The 17,338-nt window shown below is 45.5% G+C and overlaps 1 protein-coding gene across 1 annotated transcript in view; it reads right to left on the bottom strand.

Annotated features, from left to right (window-relative positions):
- Positions 1 to 2,295: 2,295 nt before the first annotated feature.
- The window catches only part of HADHB (hydroxyacyl-CoA dehydrogenase trifunctional multienzyme complex subunit beta), a 644,785-nt gene continuing 629,742 nt past the window's right edge, over positions 2,296 to 17,338 (bottom strand). Inside the window, exons 2-16 of the mRNA XM_064508191.1 lie at positions 15,264 to 15,340; positions 14,846 to 14,887; positions 13,248 to 13,347; positions 12,565 to 12,609; positions 11,183 to 11,282; positions 9,826 to 9,913; positions 9,081 to 9,268; positions 7,795 to 7,975; positions 6,596 to 6,717; positions 5,143 to 5,222; positions 5,008 to 5,055; positions 4,504 to 4,591; positions 3,846 to 3,920; positions 3,192 to 3,356; positions 2,296 to 3,091 (exon numbers count right to left, since the gene is read on the bottom strand). Of these exons, the coding sequence (XP_064364261.1) occupies positions 3,056 to 3,091; positions 3,192 to 3,356; positions 3,846 to 3,920; positions 4,504 to 4,591; positions 5,008 to 5,055; positions 5,143 to 5,222; positions 6,596 to 6,717; positions 7,795 to 7,975; positions 9,081 to 9,268; positions 9,826 to 9,913; positions 11,183 to 11,282; positions 12,565 to 12,609; positions 13,248 to 13,347; positions 14,846 to 14,887; positions 15,264 to 15,330 (1,425 nt within the window). The 5' untranslated portion in view covers positions 15,331 to 15,340 and the 3' untranslated portion in view covers positions 2,296 to 3,055. The remainder of the gene's footprint in view (positions 3,092 to 3,191; positions 3,357 to 3,845; positions 3,921 to 4,503; positions 4,592 to 5,007; positions 5,056 to 5,142; positions 5,223 to 6,595; positions 6,718 to 7,794; positions 7,976 to 9,080; positions 9,269 to 9,825; positions 9,914 to 11,182; positions 11,283 to 12,564; positions 12,610 to 13,247; positions 13,348 to 14,845; positions 14,888 to 15,263; positions 15,341 to 17,338) is intronic.

The raw sequence follows: 17,338 nt of genomic DNA, 5'->3' as shown, positions 1-17,338 counted from the left end.
CTAAGGGGAAAGCCCACCAGGGGATTTATTTCATCCCATTGCCCCACCAGGGGATTTATTTCATCCCCTTGAGTGCCCTCAGCAGCTTTCGAGCCCCAGGACCCAGGACCAGGCATCTCCACTTCCACCAGCAAGGGATGCAGCCTCGGGTTTGCCCTGCCGGCCCGGTGGGGCAGGGTGCCGCTGACGCCGATGCTCCGTGTCTCCCCGGCACAAAAAAGCCAAAAGTAAATGAAGCTCGTGCAAAAGGGGGACATAAGCACCCACCGCGCTGGCTGCAGCGAGGACCCTGCCGACGGCCGGCCGACAACCCCGGGGATGCAGCAGCCTCCACAGTCAACGTGCGCCGCGTCTTTAGGCTAGTCGCAGTATTTTCCGATAATCAATAACCAGCCGGACCTCAGCTCACAGATACCCAGACCAGAAGGTGACGAGAGAGAGACGAAACAGGCAGGACAGAAGGGTTGAGCAGGGCCCCAGCCAGGGAGAACCGCTCTGGGACATGAGCAAAGCGCTTTCTGCTGAGCTTGCCGGCTAGCAAGGTGGTGAGTGGTGATGGCTGCTTTAATGAAAAAAAGATGCTTTTCCAGCTGCCTTTTTTAATCATAAATTGGGGGAGAAAAATACAAATACTAAAAGAGCTGGAGCTGCCACGAATTACAACCATGGCCCTGGCAGGGGGGTGGGGAGAAGTTCTTTTAAATTAAAAGTTGTTTGATGCTGTGTTGCACCAAGGGCCCCAGTCTACAGCAATTTTTCGCATTATCATCCAAAGCCATGTTCTGCCTTTCACAACCCGCTTATTCAACCTCCAGGGAGAAATTGCATCTAGGTATTTCAGCCTAACTAGCCCATAGCATTTGGCCGATTACAGATCTTGACAAACATCACTCGCCTCATTAATGGACTAACTTTAATCTCTTCCAAATGGCTTCTAATTATCTATTTTCTAGATAGGTTTCCACACGGCAGGTTTCTGAAGAGGCTTTCAGCGAGTGGAGGGGGCCTAGTCTATCCTTGTGCTTTTCTCCTTTTTCACATCATAAAAGCCTTGAAACTTCATCTTTTTCTCCAAAAGCAGAAATCAAGAGCTTCAGATTTAATTTTATGTTCTTAAAGCTGCATCGTAGTCCCTTCAAAGAAGGGAGGGGGAAAAAAAAACCCTCAAACCTTTTCCATTTTGTGTCCCACCTCTGACTTTAAGCTTAGGAAAACCAAGCTGTTGTTTGGCAGGACACCCTAGGACTAGCACAGCCCCAGCGTCGTGACCTGCACCAGCTCCCCTTCTCCCCGTCACACCCATTTTATTTGTAAACTCTTGGTAAAACAGAGAAATAATCCCCTTAAAAAAAAAGATATGTGCAATGTAATAAAACCCAGCAACTTGCCCCTGACTGCAGGTAGCAGACCAGAACCACCTCTCCTCCTCAGGCCGCACGTTCACGAAGAGCATAAGAACTGTTACTACAGCCCCAGCTTCCAAGCAGCTACCTATCTTCGTTGCATGGAGCTCGTTATCTTTAAAGACCATTTAACTCAGCACATCCTGCAAAATAAGGTTGCATGAAGTTATTATGCAGTTTGCAGCTGTGGGAAGGACCTTTTCTTGTGCATGCAGGTACGCACAGAGCTCCTAACATCTCCGCTCCGACACAGCTATGGAAAACGCACTAACACACAGGGGAACCAAGGGCACCGCAGTGGCACTGGTTTAAAGTTTGCAGCGGTGTGCAAACGTAACGGCTTGGGAGCACAGAAAGGCTGGTGCGCACACACACATTCACACCTTACCTCGCACAGTCCAAACTACAGCATTTCTCCCTGCCATTTGACCTCGACTGATCTCTATACTAATAACAGAAAGCGCAGGTCTGCAGCAGCAGTTCTGCTTACTCAGCCCAGATACCACAAAGCTCAGATTAGACTTAGCTTGCTTTCCTAAACGTGGATGTAGGGACCAATTTTCAGTCACTTTGGATGCCAAATGAGTCTGACTGCAGCTCAACCCCCAAGGTGTCTGTCAAGAGCGCAGGCGGGTGCTGATGCCACATCTCTTCAGTACGGCGCTGCACGGCCATTTCTGATCTGCCAACTGCTCAGCTATGCCTGGGAAGCAGGACACCATAATCCAGAGTATTAACCAAAAGGCTAAGAACAACTGAAGTTTATCAACAACTTGATTCGGAGTAAGTGTTGCACTATTTCTGCATTTTCAAAATGCTAGACACTGAAAATGTGCAATTAGGGGTTCACAGAGAAGCAGGAATCACCAAAAAAGAACCTCTCATAAAAGCATGTGTTACCTTGGTGATTTATTTAGGCTCTAGAGATCAAGGTGAATTCTGGGCAGTTTTCAGACAGTCTGTGTCCCATTTTCAAGAGATCAGAAAGCAGATACCCGGTAACATCTCAGAGCACACAGCCTTCAGAACAAACAGCGCAGAAAAAGTCTATACATTGCAGGCAAGGAGAAGCAGGGGGAGGTCAAACTTTATTTTTCCTTTTATTGTGGCTGTATTGTGGCTAACATCAGTGATATTCATTTCTCAGAAGCAATTTGCTAAATCCAGTGCTGTTTTGACATCCTGCAGCACGCTTCCTCCTTACAAACCAGGTCAGCCAACTCAGTCTGAACCTGTTTCTAAAAATAACTGTTACTCTCTACAAGGGCACACTAGCTCACATCTTACCCTGCAGACATTCACCACTTTACAGTTCTCCTTAACTCCAAATGTAATTCTTTGTACATAGTTTTGGAATCATTCTTTTTCTCCGTATCCCCCCCCCAAAAAAAAGTCTTGCTTATAAAAGATTTACAGTGAAAATCTGTTTGGTTACAAGGACCCTAGACAGACTAAGAACCATATCAACTCTTCTGGGGAATATTTTCCTAGTGTGTGTTCCTTGGTTGAAAATTATTAGCTGAGTAGCTAGAAGATATTTACAAAGGCCACCAAAAATCCTCAGAATGATTATACGTGTTATTATTAGTGCATTGAAATGGTATTGCCAGGCACAGGACGTATGAATATCCGTTCAGCAGTCCCTTGTCCCATTACTGAGGGTAAGCCTCCACGATCATTGCGTGCCCCTGAAATGAAGACAGAAGAACAGTCACAGAAAGGGTTAATTGTTCCAGACATTTATTGCCCCTCTTCTGAGGAAACAGGACAGACTAGGAGCATCATTACCTGTCCTCCTGCAGCACAGGCAGCAACCAGACCGTACTGTCCTCCCTCCTTCTTCAGTCTATGAGCAGCAGTAATCACTAGACGGCAACCAGTGGCAGCAAAAGGATGTCCCAGCGACAGGGAGCCACCCCAGATATTGAACTTATCCAGCGGTGGGGCTCCAATCTGCAAGGACACACAGAGACACACACACACACAATCACCGGTCTGGACGGAGACTTCCTGGCCTTGCCACGACACCACCAAACCTACAAGGCCAGCCTGGGCGGCTGCAAAGTGTTCCTTAGCACGTAGAAACACCTAATGACAGTACAAAACCATGCCAAAGGCTTTACTGCTTCATCTGCAGTCAGGTATACCACAAGCTGCTAGAAGGTATGCAGAAGGACAAAGATTCTCCCATCACTTTTAATCTCCTCCTCCTCAACTATTAGTATTACGACTCTAGATCTCCACCTCCTGCTGTCACCAGGAATACCATCATTCCCAAAGAAACTGCTCATACTGGGATTTGCTAACCCAAAGTTCATGAAACATTACTTCTCACGGAACATAACAGAAGCCTTGCTCTGCAGCACTGGTGTATCTTTCTGCCACGTGGAATATGAACAATACTAAAACTAGAGATAAAAGCTTCCTGATTTGTGTCCTTACCTTTGACTTTCTGCCCATGTAGTTTTGTGCAAACCAGTCTGAATCCATAGCTTTCATGGTGGCCAGAATTTGCCCCTAGAAGGGAAAAGAGGGCAACTTGAACAGGGATAACAGCAGACTTGAAGGAAAGCCTATGGACAGTGCTAGCTATCCAGCACTGAGAGATATCTTGAGATTAGCTACAGCCAAAAAACCTAATACATCCAACTGCAGAAAAGTATTTTACAGGATCACCCCAATATTAGCGCAAACCTAGTTTGAGAAATACACTGTCCAATTAACATGCCATGTCACCATATTAATACATATCCCCAAACCAATTAGTAGATGACTTGGAGAAGTGGGTTTTTTTCCCCCATACAAGGAAGGGTCTTGGTGAAGTACGATTTTTCAGACTGTTTTAGAAGAATCGGTACTCACCTGGTGACTGCAAGCAACATAAGCCATCTTCAGCACAGATTATGTTAATGTACAAAATGTCAGTTATATATTTAAAATGTATACAGTACTTACACATATGTGTAATTTTATACTTGTATCTATATGCAGCTCTACATTTAGTGAAAGTGTTAATAAGAACTTTCACCAACAGGAAAACAGAAGTTTACAGAACGGAATTTTACAGCTAGAGATGCCTTAGAGTTCCAGAGTTACTTACAGCAAAGGCTTCGTGAAATTCAAATACATCAATGTCAGCCATGGTTAGACCAGCCTTCTCTAGCACTTTGGGAGTAGCGTACGTTGGGCTGAATAAGAGTTAAGAAACAGAGGTTAAACATGAATGTGTTTCCTCACTGTATTGCCCCCTTCTCCACAGCGAGCCATGTTACATTCCTCCTCTCCAGGATGCATGGTACAGTTCCCAGCCTGTTCCACTCCAACCAAAACACAACCCCAGGTAACTACTAGTAGCATCAACAGGCTGAGATGCCCCTCAGCAAATGAAGGTGAATGTTTCTACCACAGCTCCTCTCTCATGTCAGCCACCTCCCCAAACTGAGTCGCATCTGATACAGCAGCTCTCGCACCTTGCGAGAAGGCCTGAAGAGATGCAGTGTTTTAATTAGCCACTTCACAAAAAGCAAAAATGCAATGGTAAGACAAGGCTGTTGTGCTGGTAGTATAGGACTGCTAGGGGATGCTCTTCATTATCGTCACCTACCCGAGCAGCAGTTCGTCCTTTGGATCCTGGGACACATACACAAAGTCCCTGCAGAGGAAAAATGCTATTAGTAACAGAAAGAGGAGAGGAAGGGAGCAAGGGCAGATTTCAGAGGCCAGAGCACTCCCTCCTTACCTTAGGTAGGCCTTTGGTTTGTATCCCATGGCCAGAGCCTTCTCCTCGGACATGAGCAGAACTGCCGAAGCACCATCTGTCTGAAACAGGCAGACAAACCAACCAGTCAGGCAACTGCCGGAAGAGCAGCCACGCCATGCACGCAAAATGAGCCTGACGACTGTTGCAGAGCAGCTGGCAAAACAGTATCCCAAACATAACCAGTGTCCAGGCTCTGCCACGGCACCCAAAGACGTTCAGAGCAGACTTTGCTGCTGCATGCCCATGAATAACTGTTTGCCAAAGAGCTATAACCAGACACAGGCCTCACACAAGAGGACATTTTCACGAGGAATTATTTATCTCCTAGGACATGCAGAAGCCTTATGGTAGGGGACAAAAAACGAGCCTCCATGACTAAGCAGGTGGATAGGTGATCTGTGAATGATGTTAGCAAACACACTGCTGAAGCACCTCACTACAGTCCAAATACCCAAACTCCCTAATTTCGAGCAGGACAGAGGTGCCTAACTGCCCTGTCAACCCTGAGGACAAGCTGATTTTCCCAAACACTCACCTGCCTGTTCAGCTCCATTCCAAAACTGGAGTATAATCCTCAGATGACACAAGCCATGGGTTCATCACATTGCAAAAAATGAACATGATGTCCTTGGCTCATGGTCACTTATTCCTGGGATAACACCCCTAAGCTGGCCTACAGATCTGCTCTGTACAGCACACCAACAGTGACTCAACAGTTCCTAACAACACCAAGACTATGGCATTACCAGGCTTTTGTAAGTCCCCCCAATGAACCCTAAAGGGTAAGCGTAATTGCTGCTGAAAGAGCCCCAGCATTAATTACTTGCTTTCTTTGAAGTACTCATTATGGAGTGTGAAATTGCCTTTTAAACATACAAGAATCCATCAAGGCCGCATGCAGGAAAAAGACAGTCACCTCAAGCCTTCTGTGGGAGACTTTCCGTGGCAATCACCTTCTACTGAGTCACAGAAACTGGGGCTCAGATTCTCCTAGCCTAATTTACACTACTACTTTGGACTTCAGCATCTAAAAGGCTCCCTCTAAAGGTACTAGAGAAAGCTGCACCTTTCAAACAACAGAGCTCATCATAAATGCGCTAAAGAAATCTCTCACAGCCCTCTGTGGATTTCAGGGTAAGCCCTAAAGTGACGAGTTCTAGATTTAAAATATGATTAATCCCATCCTGGGACAGAATTTCTGCATGTGCCTTTGAACACCGACTGCTTTGTCCTCTTCAAAAGGCAGTTACCAAAAACACGAACAGGTAAAACACAGTTCAAAGCTACCCTTGCAAAGTCTTAAAACAGGTGGTATCACTTAGGAGCTGATTCATTCAAACAGATTACACCATCTTAATCTAGGTACCCGTGCAAAGCAGAGGGTAAAACAGTTTTCCCCTGCAGCTCACACGGCGATGGGAACATGCATTACCAGGAAGGATGAGTTGGCAGCTGTGACAGTTCCATACGGCTTGACAAAAGACGGCTTCAGCTTGCCCATCTGCTCCATTGAGGAAGGACGGATTCCATTATCTTTGGTTACTGTATCTCTGCCTGTTGATGAAAAAAAAAAAAGTATTTATATTAAGAAAAATCAGCGACATACATGAATTTGCACATCAGAAGTCCAGAAAAAAATTCAGAAAACTCTGCTTTTTATGAGAAGTGGGAGGAGAAAAAAGGGAAAAATCCATTAATGGTATCAGAATAATGTGGCTAAAAATTAACACTTAAAAAATTGAAGCTACATTACTTTCTCTTTAAAGACCAAAATATTAAGTGCTGAAGTCTACTTACATAAGAAAAAATTACCACTTGAAAAATAAAACTTGATAAAAGAATTTAAACTTAGATTATAAAATCTGAATTGAAGAACTGTTTCTAAATCAGTACATGCCTGTGTCACAAATCTTGAGGAAGTCAGACCACCATGAGGAAACAAATATATTCACCTTCAACTATATTGACTGCTTAAATAAGGCAGTTTACAGAAAGTACCAATTTTAGCTTAAAGACTATCTGACTGTGGATCTATAAGTAAGGTCTCTTTAGGAAACTAACGACAAAGTACAAATTAATAGGTACACCAAAGCCCTCCCACTGGCTGACTGCAGAATGAGGGTGGAAATCAGTCCACAGAAGGGACAGTTTAAAATTTGTCCCCAAGCTGCTTCATATCTGAGCAATGACCATGATGGTTGGTGAACTGAAGTCTTCCAAGTGAATCACATTTTAAGTCTTCCTAAACAACACCTGATTTATCAAACCAGGATTTCATTAGGCTTACTATTTGCTATTAATAGTTTGGGGTATAAAAATTTCTTCTCTTGTCTGACTCAAAGAGCAGAGGGATTCTTCATCAAATAGTTCTGATTTTCCTTGCTCTATCGTCACATTAGCAGGGAGAGAAGATGGGTACTACAGAACTGAGACATGCAAGAACAGTTTAGAAACATGTTCTTAGATAGCACTTTTTCAGGGACAAACAGGCTGCATATCAAAGAGTTAAAATCCATAACTGAGATGCACAGAAAACTACGTATCTGAGTCCAGCCCTTCCTCTCCTTTTTAAAATAAAATATTTCTTTACTGAGCTACCACATGCTAGCTAAGAAACACTTGCAGTTTTACCTGGCACTTTGAAGGGTACCACATCGAGTAGCAAGCCTCCATCCTGGGCTTTCTTGGCTAGTGTGTGTGAACGGAGGGCATATTCATCTTGCTCCACGCGGGAGACTGAAAAGGCAGCAGCCAAACGATCGGCAGAGTGCCCCATAGTCTCATTGGTGGAGAACTCTGCCACAGCTGGTAGCTACAGAAAGGAAAAGTAAAGTCAGCACATACACACCTGTCCCTGCAGCAGTTACAGGCAGTTATGAAACATGATTAAAGTTCAGAAGTTAGTTAAGCCCTATATAATCAGTGAGGTCCTCCCATTAAATAGAGCAGTCACTGTTAGAGCTACACAAACAACATGTGGCACCATACCAGAATCCACTTCATCAAATGTATTAGCTGCTGAGTGAACTTGGTTGCTAAGTTCAGCTGAGCTTTTATTCTTCCAACAGCACGCAGGAAATTCCTGCATGCATTTAAGCCTGCAATTTTCATACCTTATTTGGACTTGATCTCATCTCTACTGTACGTACACTGCAATTCCGTGCTTCGCAGCACTCAAGCTAAAGGAGGCCGTCAGCAGCATGAATGCACACAGTTTTCTCAGGTCGCTCACTGGTAGCGAGGAAGGGAACACTTTTCCTTCCCATCTCCATCATTTCACAGTTCACCTTTCTCATGATCTCAAAGACGGAGGAGAGCAGCTCCCTCTACAGTAAGCTCCTGACACTAACCAGAAGACTGCCAGTTCTCATCACAGCCCACACATGGGAGCTGAACACACTCAGTACCCGGCAGGATTTGGCCAGGAAGAGTCATTAAATTGTGTATTTCAGATGCATTAATCAAACAACAATTACTTTAATATCAGAGACAAACATCCTCAGTATATTAAGTGTGTTACTTTTACTACTAAGGAAACAAAAATTCCTTTGACCCTTTAGGACTCTTGCGTAAGCCTTATTTTGATGAAAAAGGCTTCTTTGTAGAGTCTCCAGCACACATTGGGCTAGGAGATGCAGAAAGAGAGGGGGATTTTGAAGTCTTGAAATAAGTTAGGCCTACTGAAGACCAACATGTAAGAAAACAAATTAAAAACAAAGCAGAGATTCAAGAATGCTACAGAACTTGCATTAACCAACTGCAATTCCAACCTAAAGCACAGGATGACAGACATCCAATAAAGGTGAGCCACAGAAAGCAGTCTCACCCCTTCTTAAATCCTTTTAACCTCTCCAGTGAGTTTCACACCTCCTTATAAAATACTTTAGCTCAAATATCTAAATGCATGAAAAAATTACCTCAGGAGCAAAGTGGCCAGGGCGAATTTTGGAAATCAGAGAGACCTTCTGGCCCAAAGTCTTGGCTTTGTTAAGTGTGAGCATAGTCTTCCTCATCTTCCTATTGTGACGAATGGGAACATCTGACATCAACTCCACACCCCCTGCTACGACGACATCGCACTGGCCAGCCGCAATCATACCCACACCTACAGAACGACACAGAGTTTCCCATGAGAACTGTGGGGAGAAGTAACACTTACCGCAGCATTATCTGCAGATGTCCTTGGATGTCACTACATTTTGTTTCCTTCTCCAGCCTCTAGCTTTAGCCAAGTTATACAACACATACTAAACAGAGACTGAGCAGGTTGAACGTGAGTTTTCTGACTCATACTAGCTCTATAACTCTACCTCCACTTCTCTTTGTCACATGTGGCAGTTGGGATAACAGTCTCCTTAGTGATTCAGGATAGTAACTAGGTCTCAGTTTTTTGCTCAATTCAGGCTAAATCAAAGATGACAGTAGCCTTCCTAAAAGGCAGCAACTTCCTGATCAATCTTGAGTCTTTAACCTCTCAAGCTAACATGGAGCCTGAGCAGAGACTACTGATGAATGCAAATGGTGTCAAGCTGCTGGCAGGCCTACAGCAGATACTCAATTTGTATTGTATTTTGTTGGTTCAAAAAACTTTCCCCTTCCATCCGAGAATTTCTTCAGATGCTTAGCTTTCAAAACCACAGCTCGTTCTTCCAGCCAACATACCTGTAGTCATAGCCTGGTTTGAAGAAATGCAAGCCATAGTGACTGTGTGGGCTGGAGTTTTGTCAGAGAAACCAGCTCCCAAGGCAGCCTACGAGCAATAAAGAATGACTGTTACACCTAAGCCCCTGCAGCACTAGAGCTGCCTTCTGCCCAGTGACACACCTTTGCAGGCTAAGCTGAAAACAAGTGCATCAAGTTTCTCTCCAACCAGTTATTGCATCAGCTATCCCCCCCTCCCCGGCCGGACTCTAGAAACAGGAAGAGAAGGCAGCTGCCCAGCTGCCCAGGATCTCAGTCAGGTTATGGGGGCAACCACGAGTCCTCCCCCCACCCACTCCCAATTAATAAAGGGACAAGCTAATCATACACCTCACGATTCCAAAAAGAGCTTTCAAACACACAACATTGTCTTTGCTTCCCCTTATTTGCAAAGGTAGCACGTGAAAAGAACTATTCAGCTAGGCCTCTGAGCACAAGGCACTGTGACTTGCTCTGGGCAGAACAGAAAACACTTTCTGTAGTTCAACTGGCCAGAAAGCAGTGCCTCGTTTGACCCAGCCGAGAGCACAGGTTCCCATTACAGGAGAACCGCCTGCACCACGACCTTCCCTAGTTGAGACGTGGCCAACTAGTTTAAAGTTCAACAGTTGTTCCCAAGTTAAAATTAAACCACAGCATCACCTGATGGTACATGACCAAAGCAAGTATTTACATACACAAGGATAAAACTGCCAATGGAATTAGAGACACTAATCATCTCTAAAGTCTTTCCAGCACCGGTTACATAATGCTTTCAGGTATTTGCAAACAGCATCAGAGGCTCCAGATTACAGAAAAATCACATGCCATCTCCGTAACATTACTTTAGTGGACCAGGACTTTTCTTTGTATCAGACATGAATTGTGGTTTTTTGCTTGCCAAAAGAATACACAGCCAAGCTACTACATTTCAAATCTTTCAAGTGCTGCATCGGATGAGCCAACTAAAATAAATAAATACCACAATAAAGCAACATATCACAGCATGTTCTGATCCTGTCAAGTACTTCTGGCAAGCCAGCATTCGAGTCTAACTGGCAGTTAGGGTTGAGTGATCTGCAATCATTAACAAAAGCTCCCCTTCCAGGGAAGAATCAAGCAGAGGCTTCACAGCATCAAAATAAACTTCATCTATGGTAGATTTCAACAGGAGGCAGAGTCCCACACAGTTATTTTATGGACAATACTGCACAACTAGCTTATATTCCCAAACTGTGTTTAAATGAACTACAAAAATAGATTCTCTTCCACAGGGTTTGTTATCTTTATGCTAGCTGTTTAAATCAGGCTTACAGGAGAAATGTTGCACATTACCCACCTCTCTGGCAACGTTGCTTGTTTTCACTTCCTGGATAACTGTGCCATAAACAATGTAATCAACAACATCCTTTGGGACACTGGTCCGGTTCAGCAACCCTCTGAGGAGGACATACAAACAAACAGAATTTGCACCAAGTAAGCAATAACCTTGCCATAGTCCTCAAACATCTGTCTGGCAACAGCAAAGCTACATATTGTACCCCTAATTCAGAAGAAATCTTGCATGCACATACACTTAATGAAAGGTGTAATTGACTATAGACTGCAAATAATTAGTGATACTACCACTACAGAAATGACTATATAGGTAGTTTCATGAAAGCAGTTAACTCTTCTTCCCCCAGAGAAGTGGCTGTTAATATCTTCCCTAATTTGAAATATTCTGACATCAAAATTAAAGGAATAAGGCCTTAGGGATAACAAAGCCAATTACCTTCAGTGTAGGAACATGTAAGAGTCTCAAAAAGACATACAGAAAATGAGCAGTTAAGTTTTCACAGTTCATTAGAAAACACATCGCACAATTTGCCAGAACATCTTGGCAACTGTGCTAAGACAGCACATCCCGTTGTGGGCACTGATTAAGGCTAGTGGAATTCAAATGTAGTTTCGTGCATTGCAAAACACCAAATAAAACTAAAAACACCTCAGTAAAGACCTTCTCTCCAGCAGGGCATTAAAACCACCTCAGCCTTCAATCGCTGGGGCACAGCCCTCACACACTTAACACAGTGCCTGTCGACCTAATTGGCCTTCCTCTGGCTCCCCGAAGATGGCATTCGGATTTGGCATGACTGCACCCAACCCCGCACCTCGCAATCTTTCCTCATGACTTGAGATGTCCAGGTCATGCCTGGTCAACAGTACTCTTCTCTACAGTGTTTTGCCCTGTTTCTTAATTTAAAAAAAAAAAAACCACTGCTAGAGACCTACAGCTCCTGTCAAATCCAAGCAGGATGGAAGTGACATGCAAGACAACAGAATTAGCTTGTTACTCTCCAAGTCACTTAGCTTCTTTGAATTGCCCAGGTGTTTTTGTCTTGAGCTGTAAGCACACAGAGACAGTAGCTATGACCTCTATTAGAAAACCATACACAGCCAGAATTCAAATCAACTGAAATTAGTCAAGCAGAAGCAGGACAACAATGCGATTTGCTTTTAACAATACCCTTTCGCACAAGTCTATTGTACACCCTACGGCTTGAACCACCTACTAAGGCAGTGGCAGATCATGAAAAATGAAGCACTTGGATTGTAATGTTCAGCAATAAAACTAGAACGTTGGCTCTCAGCTTTGCTGAAGCCACTGTACCAACACCAGGACCCCAGGAGTCCGGCGGAAGACAGTTTTGGGGCTCTTTTGACATTCAGTTTACTTACTGCAATGCTGCTCTGGCTAAGTCATGTGGCATAAGATCCGCATACCTGGAAGTTTTAAGAAGAGAGGCAGAAACTCAGTGTCAGAAACCAATGCAGGTGTCTTTTTCACCAGGGCGCTCTATGTGTACACCAGCAGCACAGAACTGGTGAAGACACCAGAAATGCTCTGAATCATAGGGACAGTGCACTTGTAAGCAAACATTTCAAATCTGAGGTTATGAGGACTATCTACGTGTAAGTCAGCATACAGTCACTATACTAAAGCACTGAAAAGCAGCAGTAACAGAATAAAGATATCCCCTGTGGTCCTAATTCGGCTGTGAATTGGGTGGTATAATAGTCTAACAAGAAAGAGTCTACAGCAGATTCTCCGCTCCAGCTAGTTTTGGGAAACTCTTTGCTTTATCTGCTATAGGGGCATCATTTGGGTCCTCCAGATGTGCAGCACAAATTTGCATTCTCCTTTGAACTCACATTCATGGCCAATCTTCCTCAAGTCACATTTCTTCATAATATAAGCTGGAAAAAAACCCTGCCAGCAGTCTAACTCTGCCATTTCAGTATTTTTATGTACAAAAGTAACTACACTGAAATCAACAGAGCAAACTGTACCCAACATTTTTCACAGAAAGAATCTACTATTAACCAAATAAACATATATTTTCTTATTATTTTATACTTACGAGGTGCCAGATTGCAAAAATGGAATACGGACGCCCTCTACAACAACAATATTCTTCATGCCACTTTTGGCTAATGTCTTCTTACTCTTAGGCTGGACAGCTTAGAGAGAAGTTTAAGTAATTATTAACACGAATCTGAGTAAGCTTAAAGCAAGATCCTGTTAAAGCTACTAGAAAACTTCAGAAAGAGTCCCCTTTGGTGTATAAATCAAAAACGGAGTAGGGAGGAGACCTGGGGTGAAATCTTGTTTCTGGTTGAGCATGTAATCTGTGAAAAATGATTTAACAACACAGAACTTCATCTTCCCCCATCAGCAGAGAGATTCATCTATAGCTACACTGAGGCAATGGCACAGCTGAGAATAAAGGCACATAATTCTCAATCTCCAGTCCTACTGACAAAAAAATTGCAGGAAAAGACACCTCTAAAAATGCTGAATGACTTCGGATATAAATGAGGCAGACCAAAGCAAAGCCCTGCAACCAGAGTAAGATCTCAAAGTCTCTCACCTGGGGAGCAGCAAGGACTGCAAACAACAATCCACATTCCACAGCAACTGCTCACATATGTGCTCTTACTGCACAGCAAAGGTGAGATAACTCACAGTAAATCAAAACACAGTGCAGGCAGTCAACTAACTTTCACTTCCATAGGAAAGTAGAAGCAAAAAAGTGCATACGGCTGCTGTGGGTAACTTACTACTTCCTCATAACGCGTGGGAGTATCTTAGGTTTGAGATAAAGCAAGGTTATGATACAGTATCATTTAATAGGCCACTGTCACAGCTATTCTAGAGTGACAATTAACAAGGAGTTCAATGAGATCAATGAGTTCAAATTCTTAATCAACATACACAACAGCATGAGGCAGCTGCATTTACAAGCCAGAAAAGGAAAAGGCACGTAAAAGCAGATTAAATCCAGCTAAATACTGTGCTCAAGCAAGTGAAAGCACAAGTATGGAACTCCAGCAGTACCCCTGAGTTATAGGAGAGGGCTCTCCGGGCAAAGCTAAGGAGACAAGCGGGAGCTGCAGTCTAGGCCAGTTTCCACAATCCAGGCAGCTCAAAGCATCACAGTCACCTGAGCAAGCACAGAATGAGCCCCAGAACCCCCCATTACCCAGATTGCTTAAAAAAAGTCACATCTAACAATCAATGTAATTGTGCGCGCTGAGCTGCTCTATTGAGACCTGAGCCTCTCACGGGTCTTACCGGATCTCAGAGCTAATTCCACAAGCCTCTCCCAGCCAGGGACAGTGCCCACCCCTCCTGGGCCTGGTTATAACCACACAACTCAGAACCTCCTAGCTTAGCCTCTCCGTTCGGATCCTAGAAATAGCAATCAGGTGATAATGTGGCACGAGCTCCAGACCGGGTACAGGGAAGAGGGGGATTCGGGTGTTTAGAGGACTCTTCACTGGAAACACTGTTTTCCCATAGTTTTTCTAGTTTGCGACTTTAGAAGGGCACTCTTGATTAACAAAGACTGCCTTGTATTTCTGAAATCTATGTAGAACGAGTCTCTGGAAAAGGGAGGCAGCTTCAAAAATAGTCTCTAATACAAACCCACAGAGATTCCTGATGCTTTTACCTTACCTGCTGCTTGTAACTGCGAAGAGCAGCTGAGCGACCTCGCAGCTGGAAAATAAGAACCAAAAAAGTAGGATTTGTCAAATCATAAATGATAAAAACATTTCTAGTTATTTTTGTAAGAAAAGTTAAAAAAGATCATGTTCCAATATGACAAGCGCACCTGAACATTTACAAGCTTTTTTTAAAGTCTACTGTTTTCATTAAAACAATAGAGTACATATTACCAGTTAACATGAGATTCTTCCCACACTGGAAGATGTGGGAAACAACAAATATGTCAACAATGGAATTAGTTGTTAAAAGAAAAATTACAATATAACAGAGATTCAGACACAAGTGTCCCTTCCAAATGTAATGCTTAAAACAAACAGAACTTTATGACCTACCAATTCAAGTCTTTAATGAACGTAAAGATACTTACAGACCCTGGCAGCCCATGCTGAGGAAGCAGGGAGGTTTCTGATGACACAGGTCAACATGGAAGTCATTTTGAGATCTAGAGAGGTGAAGAAACACTGCTATTAGTCCAGTCTGGCTAATTCAGAACAATTTCATGGTAAGGAGTCTGCCCGATTCACACAAGTCAAAAAAATGGAGAAAGAGAAGACACATCAAGGGCAGTCAAGTGCAGCAGCACAGGGCACTACTTTCTGTTATGCTTTTTGAACAGCATCTAACACAGGATTAGTCCGGCTTATGACCATGTCCTGCAAACATTCCTGTAAATAAATAGTCATCTCCCTGATGACCCAGCACTGCACTATCAGCAGTGCAGCAGCCAGCACAGTTTTAGATTCCCCTCGCAATAACTGCTCCACCACTTCCCCACTGGAAAATTGTCTCAGAGCCCAGCCAACCTCACTGCCAGCATGACTCTCCTAACGCGCTCTCCTTGGCACAACCTCATGCCACTACCCTGAGTTTTAACTGCTCATTTTAACTTCAGTAACTTTTGCTGTGCATCCCTGTGGGAGGCAGAACAAGCTGGTAACCAACCCCCCACAGCTTCCTCTGCAGCCTTCTCAGAGCTCAGTCCAAAAAAAAGAGACCTCCTTCAAGACACCCTTTTCTCTGCTGCCTCTGTGCAAGTTCCCTTCCTCCATCTGTGTCCAGCTCTCTCCTCACAGTTCCCTGACTGAACCTCCCCCCCAATCGTCCCTGCTCAGTTTACACCTGTCACCTGCTTCCCCTCCTCTCCAGGGACCCAGAGCAGATGCACCCGCTGCGCCCCGCACAGCTGCTCCCGCCCACAGACACAGGTCTGACCAGTCTCATCCCTAGCACATGCACCCACTCCTTGCACCTATGCGTCCCACGCACACCCGCCACGCTACGTTGCCGCTCCCCTCACACTCACCCCACGCAGCTCACACAGTTCTCACACCCCAGACACACTACACCCGGTCCCCGTGCTCACACACACCCCAGACACACACCGCACAGGCCAAATACACACTGCGCACCCCAGACGCGCACACCACATAGCTCAAACACACACCGCTACACATCCACTTCTCACACACACCCCACACACGAAATACACACTGTGCACCCCAGACACACACCACACGCTCCTCAAACACAGACCCCTACTACACATCCATTTCTCTCACACACACCCCGGACATGCACCGCACACCGCAAATACACACCGCACACACTCCTCACACCCCTACTACACGTCCACTTCTCTCACACACACCCGAGACACACCACGCACCCCAAATACACACTGCACACCCCAGACACACCCTGACTATGCTTCCGCTTCTCTCACACACACCCCAGACACACACCGTACAACCCAGGCGCACACTGCACACCCCAAATACACACTGTGCACCCCAGACACACACACCACACTCCTCACACACCCCTGCTATGCATCTGCTTCTCTCACACACACTCCAGACACACACCGCGCACCCCAGACATACGCTCCCCCACACACACGCCCGCTCCTGACACGCGCCCCGGGCTACACGTCCCTGTCTCTCATGCACCTCAGACGCCTCACGGCCGCCCCAGAGGCGCCACGCACCCGTTCCCCGGACACATAACGTACACATATACGTGTGTGTGTGTGTATGTGTATATACATATATATAAAAATACACACAGCCCCCACACCACTGCGCTCCCCCCCCCCTTTCACCCGGCGCCCCTCAGGACCGTCCCCACCGCCGCCGCCGCCCGCGCACCTCCAGCCCGGCCCGTCCCAACCGCAGCCTGCGCGCTGTCGCTGCCGCTGCCGCCGCCGTCCGCCGCTCCGCCACTCAGGAAGGGCCCCGCGGCCGCCCCGCCCCCGCCGCTTGCGGGCTGCCCCAACGCCCGCCTGATCGAGGCGGCGGGCCGGGCAGCCCCAGCCCCCGCTTTCCCGCCGCCCTGCCCGTCGCCTCCGCTCGCGAAAGGTGTGAAACGGCCGAGGCCCCGCGGGGAGCGGAGCCGAGCGAGGAGGGCGGGGGCCGAAGGCGACGGCGGGAGCAGGCAGCGCCG

This window comes from Dromaius novaehollandiae, chromosome 3 (genome assembly GCF_036370855.1).
Source record: "Dromaius novaehollandiae isolate bDroNov1 chromosome 3, bDroNov1.hap1, whole genome shotgun sequence".
NCBI classification, from domain to species: domain Eukaryota; kingdom Metazoa; phylum Chordata; class Aves; order Casuariiformes; family Dromaiidae; genus Dromaius; species Dromaius novaehollandiae.
The sequence above is the reverse complement of the archived record's forward strand: the minus strand, read 5'-3'. Positions and strand labels throughout refer to the sequence as shown.